The sequence below is a fragment of the Aquila chrysaetos genome, chromosome Z (genome assembly GCF_900496995.4).
Source record: "Aquila chrysaetos chrysaetos chromosome Z, bAquChr1.4, whole genome shotgun sequence".
In the NCBI taxonomy this organism is placed as follows: Eukaryota; Metazoa; Chordata; class Aves; order Accipitriformes; family Accipitridae; genus Aquila; species Aquila chrysaetos.
The window spans coordinates 57301490-57323253 of record NC_044030.1 but is presented as its reverse complement, the minus strand read 5'-3'; the positions used below and the strand labels follow the sequence as shown (position 1 = coordinate 57323253).

At 38.7% G+C, this 21764-nt stretch overlaps 1 protein-coding gene across 1 annotated transcript in view; it reads right to left on the bottom strand.

Moving 5' to 3' along the window:
* The window catches only part of GLIS3 (GLIS family zinc finger 3), a 177840-nt gene that overhangs the window by 26156 nt on the left and 129920 nt on the right, over nucleotides 1–21764 (bottom strand). Inside the window, exon 6 of the mRNA XM_030005895.2 lies at nucleotides 5543–5684. Coding sequence (XP_029861755.1) covers nucleotides 5543–5684 — 142 coding nt within the window. The remainder of the gene's footprint in view (nucleotides 1–5542; nucleotides 5685–21764) is intronic.

Sequence of the window (21764 nt, the reverse complement as noted above, 5' to 3'; positions counted from 1 at the left end):
TTGGAGTATGGCTGAGAATTCTCTCCATACAGAATAAGGCAGTGTGAAGGTTTCAATTTGTAGCTCAGTCAATTAAAATTACATACATACATACATTTGCAAGAGTGTTTTTTTTTAATTACTATGTTTAACCTTCCATTTCTATAACAAATATTTATGCAGTCCTTGTGAACAAGTGATTTACTAGTGCACAGAAGGAAAAATCTGAAACGCATTTTGCACTTGGGAGCATCACCTCCATATAGTCTCCCCTCTCAGCTCCCCTAGGGAGCCCACAATTCCCTACAGGATTTTGTGGCCAGGAATATGTGGGCATGTACTGTGTTGAGCCATAAGTTGTAAGCCCAGCAAATGTAAAACATGCTGCCTGTGTTGCCTTGATCCTGCCCAGCTCATCTGTAAATCTGAAGACTCCAGTATGCATGGAACTTAAGATCCCATCATGCATTAAGAAGTAGAGCAGAAGTCAAAATCACATTATGAAGATAATAAGCCTGTCTCCAAAGTGGGTCTGTCGCATGGACCATCTGCATTGATGGTCCCTGTATCTTTCTTCAGATGTTCTGTAGGCAGATCAGATATACTGGAAGCATCCAAGTACTGGAGGCACCTAGAAAGCTGGAGAGTTTACAAAGTCCACCCCCTCAAGACATTTAGATAGAAGAAGAAAACAAACTGGGAAAAACTGGGAAAGCACTTTCTACAGTAAATCCAGTCTCATTATTTGGAGACCTGTTCAATCAATCTCTGTCTTTTGAGATCCCTTACCTCAAATATTTAGAAATCGAAATGCTTAGAACATAAAGTGCTTTTGTGGTAAAGGTCTTCCACGTGTAAAAATTGTCCTGAGACACCACACCACCTACAAAGAATCTTTTCCCCTACTCCACAGCTCAGAAAATAAGAGAGGAAAATTAAGAAAGTCATTGAAGAACTCCAGCTGAATCAGAATAAAAATACCAGAGTTAGTTTATAGGTAATTATAGGCCTCTCATAAAAATGGTAAAATGGTGCTTGCTAAAAGCCTCCCAATTACTACCCCAGATATTCCCAAAGCAGCCTATAATATAAATAAGAAAAGGTGTGTGATTCTAATTTTTTAACATCCTTTGGTCTCTTCTCTGAGCTGGACACAACAAACATTTTCTATTCTTATTGCTGGATACTTGCAATGATGGGCAGCTGGACTGATTATTAGTTGAGAAAGGTGGACATCCTGAAACTCCTGTAGTTTCTGAGATTAAGAAATAATTAAGTCCCTGAAGCAATGAGGTGGGGTCTGGACTGGGATTTAAAGTTGTTGCTGCTATGGCATCTTCACATCACATCCCTGCCTTTCGAGACAGATTCTTCTCTTTCCATGGACTGCAGTTTCTGAAGTTCTGTCTCATCATGAAAAAAGGAACTATAAATCGTACAGTTGCCTTGCTGCTTACAATGTTTGTACCAATTCATCAATAAATGGTCTCTTCTTCACAATGTGAACCCAACCATTACATCAATTCTTGGAGAACCACTAAGCTGTCTCAAAATGGAAATCATAAACTCATTATTAAAACTGGTGAATAAAAGGACAAGTCTGAAGGGAAATAAACTATCCTCCTTAAAATAGGTAAGATAATAATATTAACACTTTTCAACCCTCTGTAGTATGTGTATGGTCCTACCTGGTAACACTTCTTTAGCAGGAGTTCTGGATATGTATGCCATACTTAAACTGAGCTCCAAAAGTGACAGCAGAGATCCTCTTAATTGTTGCTTACCCTACATCACCTACTCTTTTGCATCCATTCCCTATGTGTCAAATACAACTCTGTTTTTCATTCATATCTCAGTTCTTCTCATCCTTTTTTTCTTCCAGTAATGAGCCATAACTAATTCCCAAGGCTGTCAGCTTTAAAAAACAGACTGCTTTTTCATCAGATGTCTCCCACACTGCCCATGGTGGCTAATGGTTAGGGAGCTCACTCACTGGGACAATTGCTTTAATAAAATTCTTTCATTTTTCCTGTGTGAATCCTCTATCCTCTACCTGCCTCTTGTATCTACCGACTGCCCTAACATTATCTTAGATATAAACTGCTTTGGGAATGAATTCATTCTTTCTTATTATGTGTGTAGACTGCCTAGCTCAGTACTATTTCATTGGGAAAAAAACCCCACACAAGGAAAAGTGTTACTTAAGTAAAGCACGTCTTAAGTCACAGGCATAAAAGTAGTTAGGCCAAAGTTTCACAGTACTGGAGCATAAGATATTACTTAAAATACACTTAGAATTGCAAAATCTTCTATAACTTTCCTGATGCAACTTTTAATTTCCAACTTGCAAAGAAAATTATGCACTTGGCAAGCTTTAGTAATATCGTTTGCTTGCCCTGGAGCAGAGCAGAGTGTGGTATTCAGTAAATATTTATAAATGAATGACACATTCTGGTTTATTCTTAAATATGAAATTGTCAAGTTTTAACCAAACAGCACAGTAAAACCAAAATTTTTTTGTATTGCATTATTTATGATTCTTTCAGCCTTAGGGATTCTAGATTGCACTACACAAAGGAAGCTGATATGATTTCATAGTAGAAAAAACATCATTCTTATATTCTTGTTATGAATGAATTGCTCATATCTTCATTCTATGAACTGAATAAACCCCAAAGCCTATGTATTTTTAAAAATTAAAACCTAGGTGCTACCAGAAATTTCATGCTTCAATACAAACAGACTTTGAATTTCTGTTTTACAAAATATCACTATGCTTAGCCCTAGAACAGTATGCATGCTTGCTTAACTTTAGACCTGTAAATATAATTTTGTGTTAGTTTATAAGCAAAGGATCTGTCATGTTACTGCACTGTATTAATAAGATTGTACTCAGTTCAGATTTCTTTTATAAAGTCACAAAGGCCACAAGATAAGAAAAAATATTTATGCAGTCTTAACTTTAAGTGATAGATACGTAAACAAAAAGATTATTGTTGTATTTCATTTAAATATATCTGTGTTTGCAGATTCTGTACTTTAACAATACAGAGAAATGGTGATCATTACAGGCATTGTTGTACTTTGGTAAGTGGAAATGGACTAGCACCTAAAAGTCTACTTTTGTAATCTTTTACATATTTCTAATAGTTTGCTTTCAAACATTTATTCTGTAGATCTCTTAGGAAAGTAGAAAACCTACCTTTGCTTTAAATGTGCATAAATGGTAAGAAAAGTATCCTTCAAGTGAGAAAAGTTTGATTTAAAGGCATTGGAAGAATGGAAATCTGTTCCTGTTTCTACTTGAAAAGTAGCACAGACATTTCAGCTAATATGCTCTCTCTAACAGTTCCCAGTAAAAGTTACATATTTTATTTTTCAGAAAAGTCTCAAAGTTTTTCTTTATAATTAAAAAATATGTTCTTTTCAGAGAAGTTTAAAGGGTAGCTTCTCTCAGGCAGGACATTTAAGCTTTTGTGTTTTGTTTTTCTCTCCTTGGGGCATGAATAATTTTCATGTTGCCATTTCAATAAAATAATTCCCTCCCTGTTGGAGTTATCTCACTTATTTACATAGTATATTATTATGTAGCAGCTGTAATGAGTAGTTAATGAAACAACTCATTTCAACTGGTTGTCAAAATGAAGTGACATGGATTCATCTATACCTGACGTAATACCCTTAGTTAATTGAAGTGAAACAACACAAGCGAATAAACTACGAGAAATTTACCAAGTTATAGATAGCTGTGAACACACAAAAGGGAAAGCAGTTACAGTTCACTTACAGAGAAATTAATGCTGATAAAAGTATGTTGATCAATGCTATAAAAATTGCTGCAAAATAGAAAGCAGTGCCAAGTAAGAAAAAAACCAAAATAATTAGATCAAAGAATGTCCATAGTTAGTAGTGCTGTAAACCCCAAGTATTGTAAGACAAGGCATGAATGAGATTACAAAAAGTAATGCCACAGTCTCAGAAGCTGTCTATGGGACATTGTGACTGTAGACAATTGCCAGCTAAAGGCTGGCTGGAGGCAATAGCTTTACTTGGCTTAGGATCCTGAGATGTCATGGAGCAGCAGCTTGTTCAAGCTGCTGTCATCCTAGGTTTGGATTGACCCAGCAGCTGGAGTTTGACGCTTAATCATAGTCTGGAAGCTAGACTGGTAGAAGAGCTGAGTGCTCAACAGATTCCAGTGGAAATCTCCTGTGAGAATGTCCTAGATTTCTGAAAACCTGGTCTCAGCTCATCTGACACACTGTCCCCACCCAGTTTTCACCCCATCTAGGGAATTGAAAGGAAAAGGAAAAGCTCAGTCTTTTATTCTCAGTTTTGCACATTACACTGGGTAATGCCAGTAAATAATTTTTTAATTTTCAGCATTCCTCACTATCCAACTCCCTCTCAAATTACAATATAAAATAAGCAACTGTAATGAACACCATGTCGCTGGAGGTTCCCTGGCCAAAATCAAATCTTTAAAATCTGAAATTTCCTTTAGCTTTCAAATAACAGATGCCACACTCAGTCTATACTCAGACTAAGGCATTTAACAGTTAACAGCATACAAATAATACCAACTATTTTATAAATTAGGATACAGTCAATCACAGCTTTAAATTTTCTGATTTTTTGTAATATAAACCTACATGATCACCAACTAGCATGTAGCTCACAACAGGCTTGACAAAAACATATTATAGAATTGATAGGTTTACAAGCCTCTCCGTAAAATAAAGCCACTTATTGAAGTGGCCACTTCATATAATGTCATTTTCAGCTCTGCATATAACATTCAGCCAATTCTTTCACTTCCTACATCTGGTTCTCAGTTAAAGGTTGAACTGCAAGAAGATGTAACACATTCTGCCTGAAAGATAAAAACAGATGTCTTCACAACTACTAAAATACAGCATTAAAAAATGTTAACATCCTGCCCATCATTGTCTTGAGCTCTGAGAAGTATTATCCTTCATAACTTATCAAATATTTTAAATTTAGCTGAAATGTGAACAACAATTGTACATTTAGGAAGGTATGACAGTTACGTATTTTAATATGAAAATCTCAAATACTTAACTGTAACAATAAAATAGGATTATCACATTTATAGCATAAATGTGTTTATTGGTGTATTTATAGTCATAATATGACAGCTTATAATGCAGCACTTAATTTCATTAATGTAGATCTATTGGAAAACTCATAAGTGATCCACAAATAAGGAAAAGGAAAAATACTCCTTTGACTTTAAATGAAGCTTAATGAATTCAAGATATCTACAAGGAATGGTAGAAGTGAATTGCTAGCAAAGTCAAATGCCTATAGAGCAAAAATATTGGTCTTTGTTGCAGTAGGTCTTTTCATGGATAAAATATGATTTGTCCTGCCTTCCTTAAAAAATGTGTAAAAATCTGTTCAAAATCTATCTTTTTATCTTTGCAGATCCTACCCTTCTCATGAGATATATACAGATTTCAGAGTACATTCTACTCTGCAAAATCTTCTCTAATCTTAAGAGCGCAACAATACGACAGGCTGTTTCTGTCTTTTTCTATACCTGGGTAAATACCGTGAGCAGGCCCTGGGGAGTGTCCCATGGTATTATCTCCATCATCATGTGGTGATGGGGCTGGCTGGAGGGGCTGGATTACGAGGCAGTCATTCAGGATGTCCTGGCCAAGCTCTGAGTTCAATCGCAACTGAAACACAAGAGATAGAAAAGGAGAAATGATTATAGCCTGGGCAAAAAAAAAGGAAATAAATCACAGAAATTCTTAAGACACTGAAAAATTACAATGAGGAAATGTTGAGGGCTTAGAGAAAGAAATGGAGCACAAGCAGAATTCTTCTCTTTTAAATCCTGGTTAATATCCTTCCATTATAGCAGGCATTTTTCAAATCTGAGGAAGGAAAGTCTTCCAGATGCTTAACAAGACTGTACTCAGGACAAGGGCTATTTGTACAGAGGACTTTGGACAGATGGACTTACGTGTGTTCTCTTGTCATACACTGCAAAAGAGAGAAGTTTGTCCTGATTCATGGATAATGTCTGACATCTCTTGTATCAGCAGAGGGGTACTATAAAAAATAAAAATATTTTCCTGCTGGTTTAGTGCCCTGAACTAGCTCACTGAAGGACCAGAAAAGCAAAGATGCTCATGGCAGTGGAAACAAGTGACTGGGAGCGAGCAGCCAGGAGTAGTATCATTCAGGATGGTCAGGATGGAAGTGGTACCACTTTATATGGACCAAAGCTGTCTCGAGTCCACATTGCTAAAGTGACTAGGACTGCATTTGTTTCACATTATGGCTGAACTGATCTGAAAGTGAGTGCTCCATCACTGCCACTAATCCCAGCTGCATGCATGGCCACTTGCCTGGTACCTGATCCATCAACAGCAAGCCTGTTTTTCTGGCTGATCCAGCAGAAAACTCACTCTGCAAACAATTAATAAACAAATTCATAAAAAGAATTTTCCTTTGGACGAACAATCTCACCCTAAGGCTACAATACAATACAATACAATACAGTAAAACTAAAAAAAATACAATTAAAAAAAAATCTCAAAACCAAAATATGGAAAAGCACCCTGACACAAGGCTGTCCTAGCTGTAATGCAAAATTGCACCCTGAGTTTTCTGACAGATGGATGCTGCTGCAGGGTGCTGGCACTGCTGCCTGTCCCAACCCCCTGCATGATGTTACTGCTATATGTAACAAAAATTTGCCTGTTCCTTAGGGCCATCTCGGCCATCTTGGCTCACAGGCTGGTGCATTCATATAAAAGCATGAAAAAGGAGGGTGTGTGCTTATACGCAAGTGGGCCACTGCAGTGGCTGAGATGCAGCTAAATATCCTGTCCTGTCACCCATGCTGATGAAGAGGTAGTTCATGCAGCATGATGGACAGAAACCTGACCTAGTGCTGTAGGATTTGCTGCTCTCATGCATCAGAGTCCCAAGAAGCAAATTTCAGAGATGCAACTGAGGCTTCTCCTCTCTGGTGCCATGAAAAGTGAGCAGGTAACAGTAACTAGAACATAACCTAGCACCTCTAACAAATTCCTAAAGGGAGGAAAAGCAACAAGAGAGAATTCTGTCCATCCTTCAGAAATGAAGAAAAAAAGAGTAAGAGCAAATGATTCTGAATGCAACTGTAGAAAGACCCATTACTGTGCCACAAGATGCTGATGATCATTCAAATGACTTCTGATGATAGGCATTAGTATAAAACTGTTGCAACAGAGTGGAGAGTTGGTCTTACACATCATAAGCACCTGAGGCTGGGTGACTCTAGTAAGAGATACTACACAACCCATGATACCAATGCACAGACTGTGCGTGCTGTAGATTATTCCTTCTCTTAAAAATTTAGTGAGTCATTATTAAGCCCAAAGGTATGCTACATTTGTGAGCTGTATTTGTTATTGTAGAACTGTATAGAGAGAGAGGGAAGGGGGGGGAGGGGAGGGAGGAGAGAAAGAGGGAGAAAAGGGAGAAAGGGAGAAAGAAAGGGATGAATACACTGACAAACGCTTTTCATTTGTTATCGATATTTACAACCTGCTGTAAGTACAAATATTTCTTCCAGTGTAGCATGTATCATTGTCTCCTATTATCCACTAATTATTCTGTTTTTACTGCTATCACTAGTAACATGGCTTTTTCATGAAATTAAAGTGAAAGTAATGCATGTGAAAGTAAATGCCAGATATATCCAGATTCAAATTCATATCAGTTACATTATTAATGAGCATTATGTGACTTTAAATTTCTATGGAATCTAAGATGAAAATAAATATGAAAAAAATCTGACTTCTATTAAAAAATCAGGGTTCTATCACACAGAAAACAAATTTACAGAGGTTGCCTGTGTGAAGTTGTTTGTTTGTGCAGGGTTTTTTTGTGAGTAAGAAACTGATCAATTTTCTATGATCAGCTAGCACTCATATAGATGAAACAGTGAGCAGAACAAGGAAATGAGAGCTAAGTATGTACACATTAGTTACAAGTATAAAATAACAGCAACTGCCTATTTTATACTTTTTTATTTTGCACTGTTCAGGAGGTTTGTTCCGCATTTGCAAATCCTTTGATACCGAGAACACATCTATCACGACAACCCATGCTGACATAAATTTCCTAGCTTGCCCAACAGTCAATGCTTATAAAACCAACCAAAACCCAGGATCAACAACAGAAAACCAAAAACAGTGAAACAAGCACTGGGAGACAGCAGTGATCTCATTTCTGGAGATAGTTCTTAATCCATGCATTGGCTGTTATTGATTCATATTTACAACCACAAGGGCTAGAAATACAGATTTTACAAACTTACACAGACACATGCATACACATATCATAATACCTAATTTTAGAATGGCAATATATGTATTTAACATTCATATAATGAAATATTCTGAGCAAGGGGTGGTATTACACTGATTTGTGCAACTGCAGACACACACTGCTAATTCAAATTGCCACTAAAAATACTACCACAGGCCTATAAACCTCACCAGATAATAGGTGCTGGGAATAACTTTACTCTCCTTTACTACAGGGTATGTATGCGAGTTGCTCTTTAAGAGTAATTACTGTTGCAGTATTGGAAAGCATAGGGAGCAAGGGGTAGAGGACCTCTTCTCTACTCTACTGCTTAGCAGAGCAGGACCAGAAATGGGTAAGCTTCCTTTAGCAGAACCAGCCATTAAATCACAGCTGCTTCCCAAACTAGACACAACTTCTGTAAAACTCCTGCTGGGTCCTCCTTCCTCTGCTATCTAAAGCTCATACTCTGTGCAATGTTTTTCCAGATGTTCTGTATCATTAACAGGGCTGGCATAAGCTGTGGCCTTTTTGGAGCAAAACAGACTGCAAAAACCAGACTGGTTCAAATATGGCAGATTAAGGCATTGCTTTTTCCTGTAAAGACATTCAGGGTAAAAAAAAAAAAAACCTCTATCTCAGTCAAATATTGTTGCATATTTTAGAGAAAACTTTTAGTAAAAAGTTTTAACTGAAACCAATGTTTTGCATTTTGTCAAGAGCAGGGAAATCTGAGTTACAATTTGTCTTTAGTATCTGAAGAAACAGAACAGACAATGAAAAAACAGATGATCTTAAAAACATGCAAATAAACCAACCATTCATTGCATCCATAAAATTTTATCTTCAGTTAAAAAAGCTATAAAGGAGAAATAATAATTGACCAGATCTAATTGCTGCAGTCTGTTTCTTGCTTTGCTCTAAACAAAATGTATTTCTTTTCTGGCCTAGACTGTAGACTCATCAACCAGCTGTAGAAGACAGTTGACACTCTCTTCAACTTCTGTATAAATCATATCCCAGCACAAATCTCCCAGGATCCTGGCTGCAATAACTTGCTTCCCCCATGATCACCTTGCTTCCCTCATGATCACTCAGCTGAGCACCAGTACAATCACACTGGTACTGAAAACTTGCCAATCTATTTTTGAGAACTATAAGGTTAGGAAGTTACCTTGTTGAATGATGAAATCAGTAACTGACAGTTTTGCCATGCTGAGCACTGACATTTTGTGTGTGCTGTAACGTAGCCTAAATTTATGGCTGGCCAAGGTGCAAGTTAACAATCAATGGCTCAGCTCACTGATAACTTCCCGGTATGAAATATTTGTTCTAAATAATAGATTTTCAAGTTTAATAGTTCAGTTGTATGGTAGACTAGTGAAGTTTTATATTTGAAAATCTGAGACATTCCCATTATCACAATGCGGCAGTTTTTTCTAATACACAAAACAAATCACCGTCAGTCATGATTTACAATTGTTTTACTTCTGTGACAATCAACTAATGTTTATCAGCTTTCAGAACAATGGATGGAAGTTCTACTCCTGTACATTTTAGATATGATTAAATAATTACCCAAGATTAAATGTTACAAGGAGAAGTAATTAGAAGGGAGTAAGATTCTACATTCTTCAATTTTCAATTTTGTTATATTTGAGTCCAAGAGCAGAGACATGCTGTTGATTTGATGCATGACATAATTCCAGAGAAAATGTCTCCTTAAAAGAAAAGATAATTTGTTTTCTATTTCTCTAACAAATGTGTGTTTTATCTGAGATCTGCATGTTTTTGTACAACCTGGCTAGTTTCTGCAACATTATTCCTGTTCAATAGAAATCAGACACCATCAACAAAACATCAGAAACGTGTGTTTACGAACACACTTAGTCAGAAGAGTAGTAGTTTAGGATTTCTCAAACGTTACTAGTTTGTTTCCAAACCACATAAAATAGGATCGCAGTAACTTCAAAGCCTGCCTATATGTACTTGGATTAACTCTACTGATTCTTCAGCAAAGTCTGGACTCCTCCAGTCATTCAAACATGCCAGTTATGTCATGAAATTACAGCATTTTAAATCTTGCTTTTGTGATAACAGGTTTAATGGACTTTACGTATACTGTGCACCTAGTAGAGTACTTCCTTATGTAAGGGAGACACTGGTTGTAGTCTATTTATTTTGGTGCAGGTTAGATCTGTGTCTGCCATGTCTAAAACCAGCAAAACCCCCTTAAATACTGCCATGTTTCATTGAGAGGAATTGTTTTACACTAACTGTAATAGCTTTATAAATATGTTTCTGTTTTCATTATAAAGCTAAGGAGGAATTTCTGTTATTCACATAGTCTGTGTATTAAGTTTACTAAGTGCTATTTGTCAAGTAGAGAATAAGCCAGTAGTCCTCCATGCATTTTTATTGCCCGTAAATTAAGCTGGCATTTGGAGAGGGAAGTATGACCTGTCTACATAGAGCTACATATCGTACTAGTTTTTCTGAAGGAGTAGCCAGAATTTAATATTTGCTTGTACAGTTAGAGTAAAATTATGTCCTGTTAGCATCATGACACTGACATTAGACAGATGTGGCCACTAGAAAATTACAAATTCAGGATGAAGACATGCTATGTGACAGTGTTTACTCATATTACAGGTTTGCTTGCTAGATCATCCCTTTACTCATGCAGATCAGCTTCAAGGTCCAGTGCTTTCTTGCACAGTACTAAACCTTTTTGAGAGCAGACAATAAAAGTTTACACTTGCTAGAAGTTTACGCTTGCTAAGTGTCCTAATTCTTGCCTCTGGAGGCTACAGACATCTTGGGGCAAAGAAGCAATGCAGACAGAAGAGATTCCTCAACAATCTTTGTTTCCAGTGAGTCATCTCGGCAGGATTTCTAGAAAGCCATAGCATTCATTATTCTGCTAATTGTCTACCACAGCTTTCAGATATGTGTGCATGCTATTTGCATCTGCTCTTATATTCTATTTCAATTAAATGTTTGGCCAGGAAAACACAATAAAAATCAAGTTAAACTAGCCTATCTGCACAGTAGGGATGTTAGGTTCTATACAAGAAATAGTTAATTTTGCTCCTCTCAAAGTTTTACAACAAACATTCGAGTTCAAATACAAAAATGGCTTTCATCTTTGTGACATAGAGTAAATCAGGAAAACATACCAAAAATGTTTTTCAGCTTCTTGCACTAAAAATCAAAAGGACCTGGAACATACGCAATCAGCAAATTTCAAGTCAAGAAGAAATTCTGGTTTTGAAGCAATACTACAAGTGGAAAGCACTGTTAAGTTAAGATTGATGAGACTGAAATGAATTCTACCTTTATTACATATAGAACAGAGAGTTTTCTTTTGATTGGTATTAAACTAATATGAGGAATAGTTTGGGTTATCTCCTCATTAAAATTATATAGAACACCAAGAACACCATTTTAAGGGGAAAAAATGCAGCTGGGACAGATCTGAAAGGAAACTTTGAATAAAAAAATCAAACTGAAATCTTACTGTAAAGAAGGGAAGTACAGTTTGAGTGAGATGTATTGTAAATGGCCATTTTCTGAAATAAACAAAAAAGCTGGTTCAGTCAGAGTTCTGTTGAAAACTGATTATAATTTTGCTCTACATAGTTGGAAGTAATATGTTTTAACATAAAAGGCTCCTAAAGATGCTCCTTGTTGTGACATCTGCTGTCTTAGAGAAGTCCACATTTTCACGAATTTTACTTTTATTTCTTTCTCACTCTAGTCATAGAACTGGAAAGCACCCATATAGATGCATGTGTGCGGACACATACACACACATATTACATCTCTCCCTGCCCCATATCAGATTTTATCAAATCTGAAAACATACAACTATCTTATTAAAAATGCTACCTACATTATACCTGTGATCCTTCCTATTTCATCCTCTTTTTCTTGCAGTTCTTAGAGGCTTGTAGCTGGTTTTTGTGTGAACAGCAATCTAAGAGCTGAGCTGTGCCATTTGAAAAGCAGGAAAAAATCACTCTTTTGTGCCAGACTGATTTGGAGATATAGCTAGTACATGATACTGCTAAACATCAGCTTTTCCAAGTAAATGTGGCTTGACAAAGAAACCACTTGTACTGCAGAATGATTTACTGTCCCTTTCTGAAACTACATCTGTTTGGCAAATTTTCACTTCATGAGTGGAAAAATGTAGAAAATAAACAAGCACTCATCCACCTGGTGCTTCATTTACCACAAACATATTTCTTTCCCTGTCACATGTTACCAAAAATTGCCATGAAAATCTGTAGATAACATCAGCAATTTTTAGTATACAGAAACAAAGATTTTCAGATTTCACATTCTTTTTTTAAACTCTGCAGCATCCTTTATATAACACTGGCCTTCACTTTAAATATTTGTTTTTGTGTTAATCTCCACTGGAACTTAAGTTCATGCATGTACCAGTTCCTGCAAGGAAATCTTATCTGTTCAAAATAATACCTTGATTAGCACCTAAGACTAGAACTGAAAAAAAACTCTGCCAGCTTTACCAGTAAGAGATCCAAATTATCAGCTTTCAGGCATATGATTTTCACTTTGCAAAGATTCCTTAGGACATCATTCTACAGTTTCACCCACTGTCTGTGAGTTGTCTGTTTAGTGTGTTGCCTGGCTAGATGATGATGTGATGAGATGGCTGGGCTGGCAGTGCTAACTTTCAGAGTTGCTACAGCCTCCCATTTATTGTGGGGCATTTCTGTTTCAGGTTGGGGTTTTTTTTGTTGTTGTTAAAGCCTAAATTCAGCTTACAGTGCAGTCTCACAAACAACTGTGTCAGCTGATGGGGCAGAGCACTGCAGCACAGGGAGGAAACAAATGGGCAGATGGAGGCCCTCCTCATAAGGGACTGCCAGTGAAGCCAGTGTATCATGGCCTCAGGAGCAGTACTAAGGACTCCAAAATCAGTACCTGTCAATGCAGGCCAGCTGCCAATTTCCAGCAGTGTGAAATCTGCATGCCAACTACGGAGGCAGAGGAGGTCCCAGCCTGAACAGGGACACTTAATGAGGACAGTCTTAATGACTTGAAGGGTGTTTGGGCTGCTATCAGGGCAGTTAACTGCAACCTCTTAGGCACGCTTTTTACAGCTTCAATCTTTCTTGGTCAGATACTGGTGATGCTTAAGTAGCATCATGGACAGGATAGCACATTTAAAGCCCAGACTGAAGGGCAACTGGGTAATGAGAATCATAGAATTATAGAATCATTTAGGTTGGAAAAGACCCTTAAGATCATCAAGTCCAACCATTAACATAACACTGCCAGGTCCACCACTAAACCATGTCCCTAAGCGCCACATCTACAGGTCTTTTAGATACCTCTGGGGATGGTGACTCAACCACTTCCCTGGGCAGCCTGTTCCAATGCTTGACAGCCCTTTTGGGGAAGAAATTTTTCCTAATATCTGTTCTAAACCTCCTCTGGCACAACTTGAGGCCATTTTCTCTTGTCCTATCACTTGCTACTTGGAGAAGAGACCAACACCCACCTCGCTACAACCTCCTTTCAGGTAGTTGTAGAGAGTGCTAAGGTCTCCCGAGTCTCCTTTTCTCCAGGCTGAACAACCCCAGTTCCCTCAGCCACTCCTCACAGGACTTGTTCTCTAGAAGCTCCATTCACCAGCTTCGTTGCTCTTCTTTAGACATGCTCCAGCACCTTAACGTCTTTCTTGTAGTGAGGGGCCCAAAACTGGACACACTATTCGAGGTGTGGCCTCACCGGTGCTGAGTACAGGGGGATTATTACTTCCATAGCCCTGCTGGCCACACTATTTCTGATACAGGCCAGGATGCTATTAGCCTTCTTGGCCACCTGGGCACACTGCTGGCTCATATTCATCCAGCTGTCGACTAACACCCCCAGGTCCTTTTCTGCCGGGCAGCCTTCCAGCCACTCTTCTGCAAGCCTGTAGCATTGCACGGGGTTGTTGTGACACTTAGACTTGTTGAACCTCACAAAACTGGCCTTGGCCCATTGATCCAGCCTGTCCAGATCCCTCTGTAGAGCCTTCCTACCCTCAAGCAGATCAATGCTCCCACTCAACTTGATGTCATCTGCAAACTTACTGAGGGTGCACTCAATCCCCTTGTCCAGATCATTGATAAAGATATTAAACAGAACTGGCCCCAAAACTGAGCCCTGGGGACCACCATTTGTGACCGGACACCAAGTGGATTTCACTCCATTCACAACCATTCTTTGCACCTGGCCATCCAGCCAGTTGTTCACCCAGTGAAGAATACGCCCATCCAAGCCATGAGCATCCAGTTTCTCCAGGAAAATGCTGTGGGAAACGGTGTCAAAGGCTTTACTAAAGTCTAGGTAGACAACATCCACAGCCTTTCCCTCATCCACTAAGCGGGTCACCTTGTCATAGAAGGAGATCGGGTTAGTCAAGCAGGACCTGCCTTTCAGAAACCCATGCTGACTGGGCCTGATTGCCTGGTTGACCTGTACATGCCACGTGATGGCACTCAAGATGATCTGCTCCACAACCTTCCCAAGCACCGAGGTCAGACTGACAGGTCTCTAGTTCCCCAAATCCTCCTTCCATCCCTTATTATAGATGGGTGTCACATTTGCTGACCTCCAGTCAACTTGGACCTCCCCAGTTAGACAGGACTGCTGATAAATGATGGAAAGTGGCTTGGTGAGCACTTCCACCAGCTCCCTCAGTACCCTTGGGTGGATCCCATCTGGCCCCATAAATCTGTGTGTGTCTAAGTGGTGTAGCAGGTCGCTAACCATTTCCTCTTGGATTCTGGGGGCTTCATTCTGCTCCCTGCCCCTGTCTTCCAGCTCAGGGGGCTAGAAAAAATGGTCTTACTCTTAAAGATGGAGGCAAAGAAGGCATTAAGTACCGTAGTGTTTTCCTCATTCTTTGTCACTATGTTTCCCTCACATCCAATAAAGGATGGAGATTCTCCTTAGCCCTCGTGTTTTTGCTAACGTATTTACAGAAACATTTTTTATTGTCTTTTACTGCAGTAGCCAAATTAAATTCTAGTTGGGCTTTGGCCTGCGTAATTTTCTCCCTGCATAATGTTATGACATCTTTGTAGTCCTCCTGAGTTGCCTGCCCCTTCTTCCAAAGGTCATAAACTCTTTTTTTCTTCCTAGGTTCCAGCCAAAGCTCTCTGTTTAGCCAGACTGGTCTTCTTCCCTGCCGGCTCCTCTTTCAGCACATCGGGACAGCCTGCTCCTGCTCCTGTTCCTGTTCCTGCTCCTGCTCCTGCTCCTTTAAGATTTCCTTCTTGAAGAATGTCCAGCCTTCCTGGACTCCTTTGCCCTTCAGGACTGCCTCCCAAGGGACTCTGTCAATCAGGCCCCTAAAGAAAGAAGGGTTCTGCTCTCTCAAGCCCACCTTCATGCATGTGCTGTGGCAGGGAAGTGAAGACATACAAATGGAGAAAAAGATATTGTTTGCTACCAAAAATGAACCTGAAGAATAGAAAATGCTATGGGCATGCGCTGACAGCTGTTTACAGAGTTTTGAGACAATCTGGATATTTTTTGGCATATGTGTAAATGTAACAAGGGTGACAGCACTTATTCCTTTTGGTGTACTTTTCAGCACATCATGCTGCTGAAGCTCACAGGACTACAAGCTCAGGGCAGAAACCAAGTGCAGGGAGGAATCATGACGTGAAATAGAAAATGTTAACATCAGAGTGAACCAACAATCTCCTGGTTATAACAACTGCCACAGCTGCCAGAGCACCATGAAAACCATAGGGGAGTTTTGACGTTTCCTCGCTGGAGAGCACAGACACACACCACTGGCAAAGCATATCCGCCACGATGGAGCTTCCTTGCGTGGTACGCCTCATGCATCCCACCACAGCACACAGCACTGCCGCTGCAGTGGCGGGAGGGGGGGTCAGCCACAGCCAGTCCTCCATCGCTTTCAGGGTCTGTTTTCCTGTTTCTCACTGACCACACTCAAAAGAACTGGTCATTCGTAGTCTCAAAAGTTTTCCAACAAATTGTATGATTAAATTCCTTAAACACTGCTGCCCATTCCTAATCCCTTTTTGCCAACATCCCTTTCAGGAAAAATTGCTTCACACCATGGTGCCTGATTTATATTTCATTTTGAAAACAGGAAGTAAAGGGATTAAAGTTGGGGATTAAAACACTTACTCTTTACTGCATTTTTTCTGCAGAATAGTTTCTTAGTTGCCATGGGCACTGCTCACTGACCCTTTGCCCCTGAATGCACTTCTTTTTGCATTAGTGACATCTTTTAAATGGACTCCATAGAGAACAAATGAGGGAAAATATCCTTACACTCTCAAAGCAAGAAAATAGATTTGCTTCCCTTTCAAGCCATTCTCTCCCTTTTGCAGTTTTAACAGTGAAATCTGAACTAAGAGTTTGAATAAGGGCAAGTGAAACCTGAAAGATGTAGAAGCAAACTGGGCTCATACTGTAGGATCTGGCTGTTTGCTCCCCATGAGGCAGGTGTTCACAAACAGAGCAGTTTCTCCAGATTAATATAGTCACATAATGGACAATGTCACTGGTAACTAGCTTAGTGCCTGAATAACCTGCTGATGTAATATACCAATTGTGTAATGCTCTAACCCTCGACCCCCTCTTTCCTCATCAATTAAACATTCTGAGTTAGAAAAAATAAAAAATAAGTGAATTTATTACCTGTAACAAACACATTAAGCATTGTGTTTCTTGATTCACAAAGACACCTAGTTGAAATACTGAGAAATGAAAGGAAATGAAAGGAAAAACTGGAAACAAGTGTTGCAAAATTAAATAAACCAAAGATACTAGCTAAAGAATATCACCAGACATTTTTTTCTGTTCATGTTCTCCACTAAATCTAAATGCTGGTGTAAAATTTTGTTTATTCCAAAATATTTAAACAAACTGGTAGCTTCACCGATTGTGTGGTAAAATCAACATGTAGTCATAACAAAAAAGCCAGCTTTTACTGTAAAACAGTATAAACAATGAACAACCAGGAAGTGTGCAGCCCTGTAAGAAGCAAGAGCTCTGTATTATTTTGCTGACATGACTTACAAAATACAAACGTAGAGAATCTCTCAAAACTTTACAGAAAACTCCACATTAACATGTAATGGAAATAACTTGTATGTCTTATTTCCAGGGAAATACTGTTCAATAGGGTGATATCATGTCTTTAAGCACTTGGGTCTTCTCCCATTTCTCTTAATGTTTTCAGTGTAAGACGGACAGGTTTATAAACATTAGACATAACAGGGCTCTAAAAGAGAAGAGGTGAACTGTTAGAAAAGGGATATAAAATGACTAGGCTTCAGAAGAATTTGGTTATTGATATCTGCCTCTAAAGGTGGAGATTTTATATCCCCTTTTTGCTACTATGGGGTTTGCACAGTGGTAGAAGAGCAATACCTGCAGGATCATTACTAGCTGTGCAAGGTGGCTTCTGTAAAGCCCCTCAGTTCAGATGGGAACCCTGGTCATGGTCAGCACAGGCCACTCTGCAAGGCAGTTCCAGGAACTGCTTTGGCCAGATGATCCATATCCTTATTTTATTATTTCTGACATTCTCCACACCTAGTGTGGACTGCTATGCTCTGCTAGCCTCTGCTACAGTCCAAAGTAGTCATGGATATGGCTGAGGTTTCATACAGCCTGCTTCATCTCAAGCAGTGCAGTGTAGCACCTTTTTTCTTTATTGTAATCAGGAAAAGTATTCTGAAAACTTCCAGACATTGCCAGCTGATCAGTTTTCAAAAGAGCAATAAATGCAACATGGAAGAAATCATGCACAAATACCAGCAGGATTAGAGAGACCCTGATTGCCTTTCCTTTATTCCTCCTCACCACAATAACACCTGAAAAGATCTCCTTCCAACCAGACAGCACAGGAACAAAACTTGGAAGAGTCCATCCTCACTGGGAGAATGTTTTGACAACTCCCCAAAAGCCACTGTTCAGCCATCATTTTACTAGTGGCCAGCCTGTGTCAAAAAGGAGTATTATTAGGCAGAAATGAATCAAGCCGGAAGCCTGTGCGCATATCCCTTATCTCCTGAGGTCTCGCCACCCCCCTCACTCCTTAGTGATTTGGTAGATGTACCATATACACTACAATTTGAAAAAAACTCCACCAAGTGTAGACAACCTTCAGAAATGTCCTTTGGACTGCCTTTCCCAAAGCTATGCCTCCATGATATTTGCTTTCTGCCAGAGACAGTACGAAAATTCTGTCACCGAAAAAGCCAGGAAAATAGACACAAGCACAATTGCTATGTTAGACTAAGACTAAGTACAAATTGAATACATAAATAAGGAGCAAAATATAGTTAAGACTAAACACGCTTTAGCTGATCTAGGCTCCTCTGCACAGTATTGAAAAATCCAGTAGAGACCTAAGAGTATCACCTACTATGTTAAGCATGTGCTCAGGTGTTAAGCTATGTGTCCGCTGAATCCATGCATGGTTTCCTCAACACCCATTTGAATGAGCTAAGGAGACAGACAGCTTTCAGAGGCAAATGTCAGGTAGGCATTCAATATCTCAAAGCTTGTCTGTATAATGTATCTGATCCATAACTAATTTACAAGAGATCAAAGACAGGGTCTGGGCACTGTTAAAACTGCCAAAGAATCAAAGACTGATCAGCTGAAAGATGGTATTATTTGGTATAAATTGTCTTTCAGTTCAAGGCCCAGACTAAGATGTTTACATTCCCTTTAGCTGGTCTTGTTTATCTGAACTGCTCAAATTATCTTTTCCTTTTTTCCACAAAGATGGAGCTAACCAGCTGTATCCTTATCTATTACACTTTCTTGTAATTAAGTGGAAACAATCTTTTAAATCTTTTTTTTTTGGCAGGACACACTGGCTTGAAGAACTATTATACATGACAACAGCTGTTCACTGGTATAATTATGGATAAAATTAAAACCGTATCTAAAAGCATAGCCACTGCTATGATAAGGTAGATGTTACTGAACTGATCTTGTCCTTGCCAAACAGCTGTACAAAATCAAAGCAATTTTTTGTCCTTTTTAAAAATTATCTCTTATCTATGTGAAAACGCACTTTTTAAAAAGAGAAAACTTTTTAAAAAGGCATTAGACATTGCAGATGTTCATGACAAGATCTACACACCAGTGGAGGGTTCATTCCATTCACAGTGGGATTTGCACTTTAATACTTAAAAGTGAATTAAATATTTTCTTTAGATTTACAAATACAGATTTCTTCAGGAAGACTCCTGCAAAAATAGCAAATTGGTTTTTGCGGTATACTTGTATGAAAAAGATAATGTTCTTATACTTGTACAAGGCTGAGTGCTAGCTTGCACAACAAACAGATCTTCTTGAAGAGCATAATGGTAATATTCACCTTCTATATAGGTTTCAAATCACTGGATTTGTAATAGTGCAGGCTCTGGATTTTGTTAATGATATGATGCATAATTTCATTTTCACTAATGTCAATAAAAAGACTTACAAACTAAAAGACCTATGGACTCATGTTTTCCAATACAGTATTGTCAGTTAAGAAATGAAAGAAATTTGCTGTTTACTGAAAACACAAAGTGTAACCAACTGAAAATAAGCTTACTTGTGTCAAGTAGTGCCCTACTTTTTGGCTAGTCAGAGACTCCACAGGATGACTCATGGAACAAAATTACTCAGCCCTCTTGAAGATACCAAAGCAAAGCTCTCAACTGTAGCCCTCCTTATTAAAGCTGTTCTACAGATAAGAACTATAGGATCTAATAGGCATAACGATTCACCCTGACTTCATGTAGACAATATTTCTACCATTAACAGCTGCACTTAATATCGCAGGCTGGCAATTTTCAGAGTCAGTCTATACTCAGAACAAAAAGTATCAATGCATAAATGGTTTTCAGATTTTAAGAAGTCAGAAAATAGTGTTAGTGTTTGGTAAGAAGAATAAATAATATGAAGATTAGCTGAAGCAAATACTTGCCTCACTCATCCTTCTGCTGAAGCAAATACTTGCCTCACTCATCCTTCTGTTTTTCTAACATTTTCTTCTGATTCCCTGCAGTTCCACAAAGCAAGCCAAGTAACTATATTGCTTTTACTGGGTATTTGAAAGAAGAAATGGAATACTAATTTCAATCCATGAATTCTTCCTCCTTGTCCTTTTCTTTCAAAAATCCTTCATGTTTACCATTGATTCTGGGAAACAATCAGTTTAGGCTGCTATAGCCCCTCTTCATATTAAAGCTGCTAGTTCAGGAAATGACTCAGCTAAAAACTGGATTTCTCTCCTTTTTAGAATTTCCCAAAAAGAAAAAAACCCACTAATTTCTCTTCATGGTCCTGGTGTTCCCTGAAAATGCATGGAAGATTGAAAAAGCTGAACCATTGTTAGGTAATTATTGATGTGAGGTGAAAAGGTAAAAGGTTCATGAGATCCTAAATTAATATGAGTGCCAAGCTAGATAAAGATTAGCAAACATATGGCATGTCAAATGTTTAAGTGGCATTTGCCTGTATGTACCAATATGCTATCTAAATTGACAATTTAGTTGAACTCTGCATGTGGAAAAAATGAAGGAAAGAAAGAGGGTGAAAGATGAGACAATATAGGAGTACCTGGGGTGGAAGAAAGTCCTGGGACTTGTCTTACCATGGCATACGCACCTCAGCTGCCTACACATGTTCAGTCTGGGTTGCATATCCTAAAGACCCAAAGCTACAAAGGTGGAAGATAGAATAAGAAAGGAAACTGAAAGAGAAAAGGATTATAAAAATGGAATGAGAGAAAGAAAAAAGCAGGAGAATACATAAATTAAGACTAGGCAGCCTGAACGTTATTTAGTATCAATTTAGAAGCAGGTGCATCTTCCAGATCAGGCCCAAGATACATTCAGACTGCTTTATGTACACTGTGTCCACCAGTGGCTGGCATTCCAGGAGAAAGAGTAAGAAACTGCAAATAAGCAGTACAGAATAACCACACTTTTCCCTAATCTATTTAGCTTGATGCTGACTTCTACCTTGAAGCATGATCTTGAAGCATTGATACCCCTTGCTAATCTCATGTCTATTTTTTAACCCTGTCTCATTACCCACAGAAATATTCAGTTCCCTTTGAATCCCACATGGCTCTTAGCTTCCATTATGTGTTGTAGTAATAAGCACCACATGGTAACTGTTCAACTTACAAAAAAATCTTTTAAGTTTGTTGTCCTTTCAAAGTTGAAAAGAAGAGATGACTCAGAAGAGGGCAGGTTTTAAAAGTAATGGTAGTCCAGGGGCATGTTGTGCCTTAGCATTCCTCTCAGCATCACTTTATGCTCTCATTTTGGGTGCTGCCTAGTTTTCTATCACTGACTTCCCTGCTTAGAAGGAGCTCCATCCATCTTCCCCAAGGGAAGATGAAACCCAGGCACAGTCAGCCATTT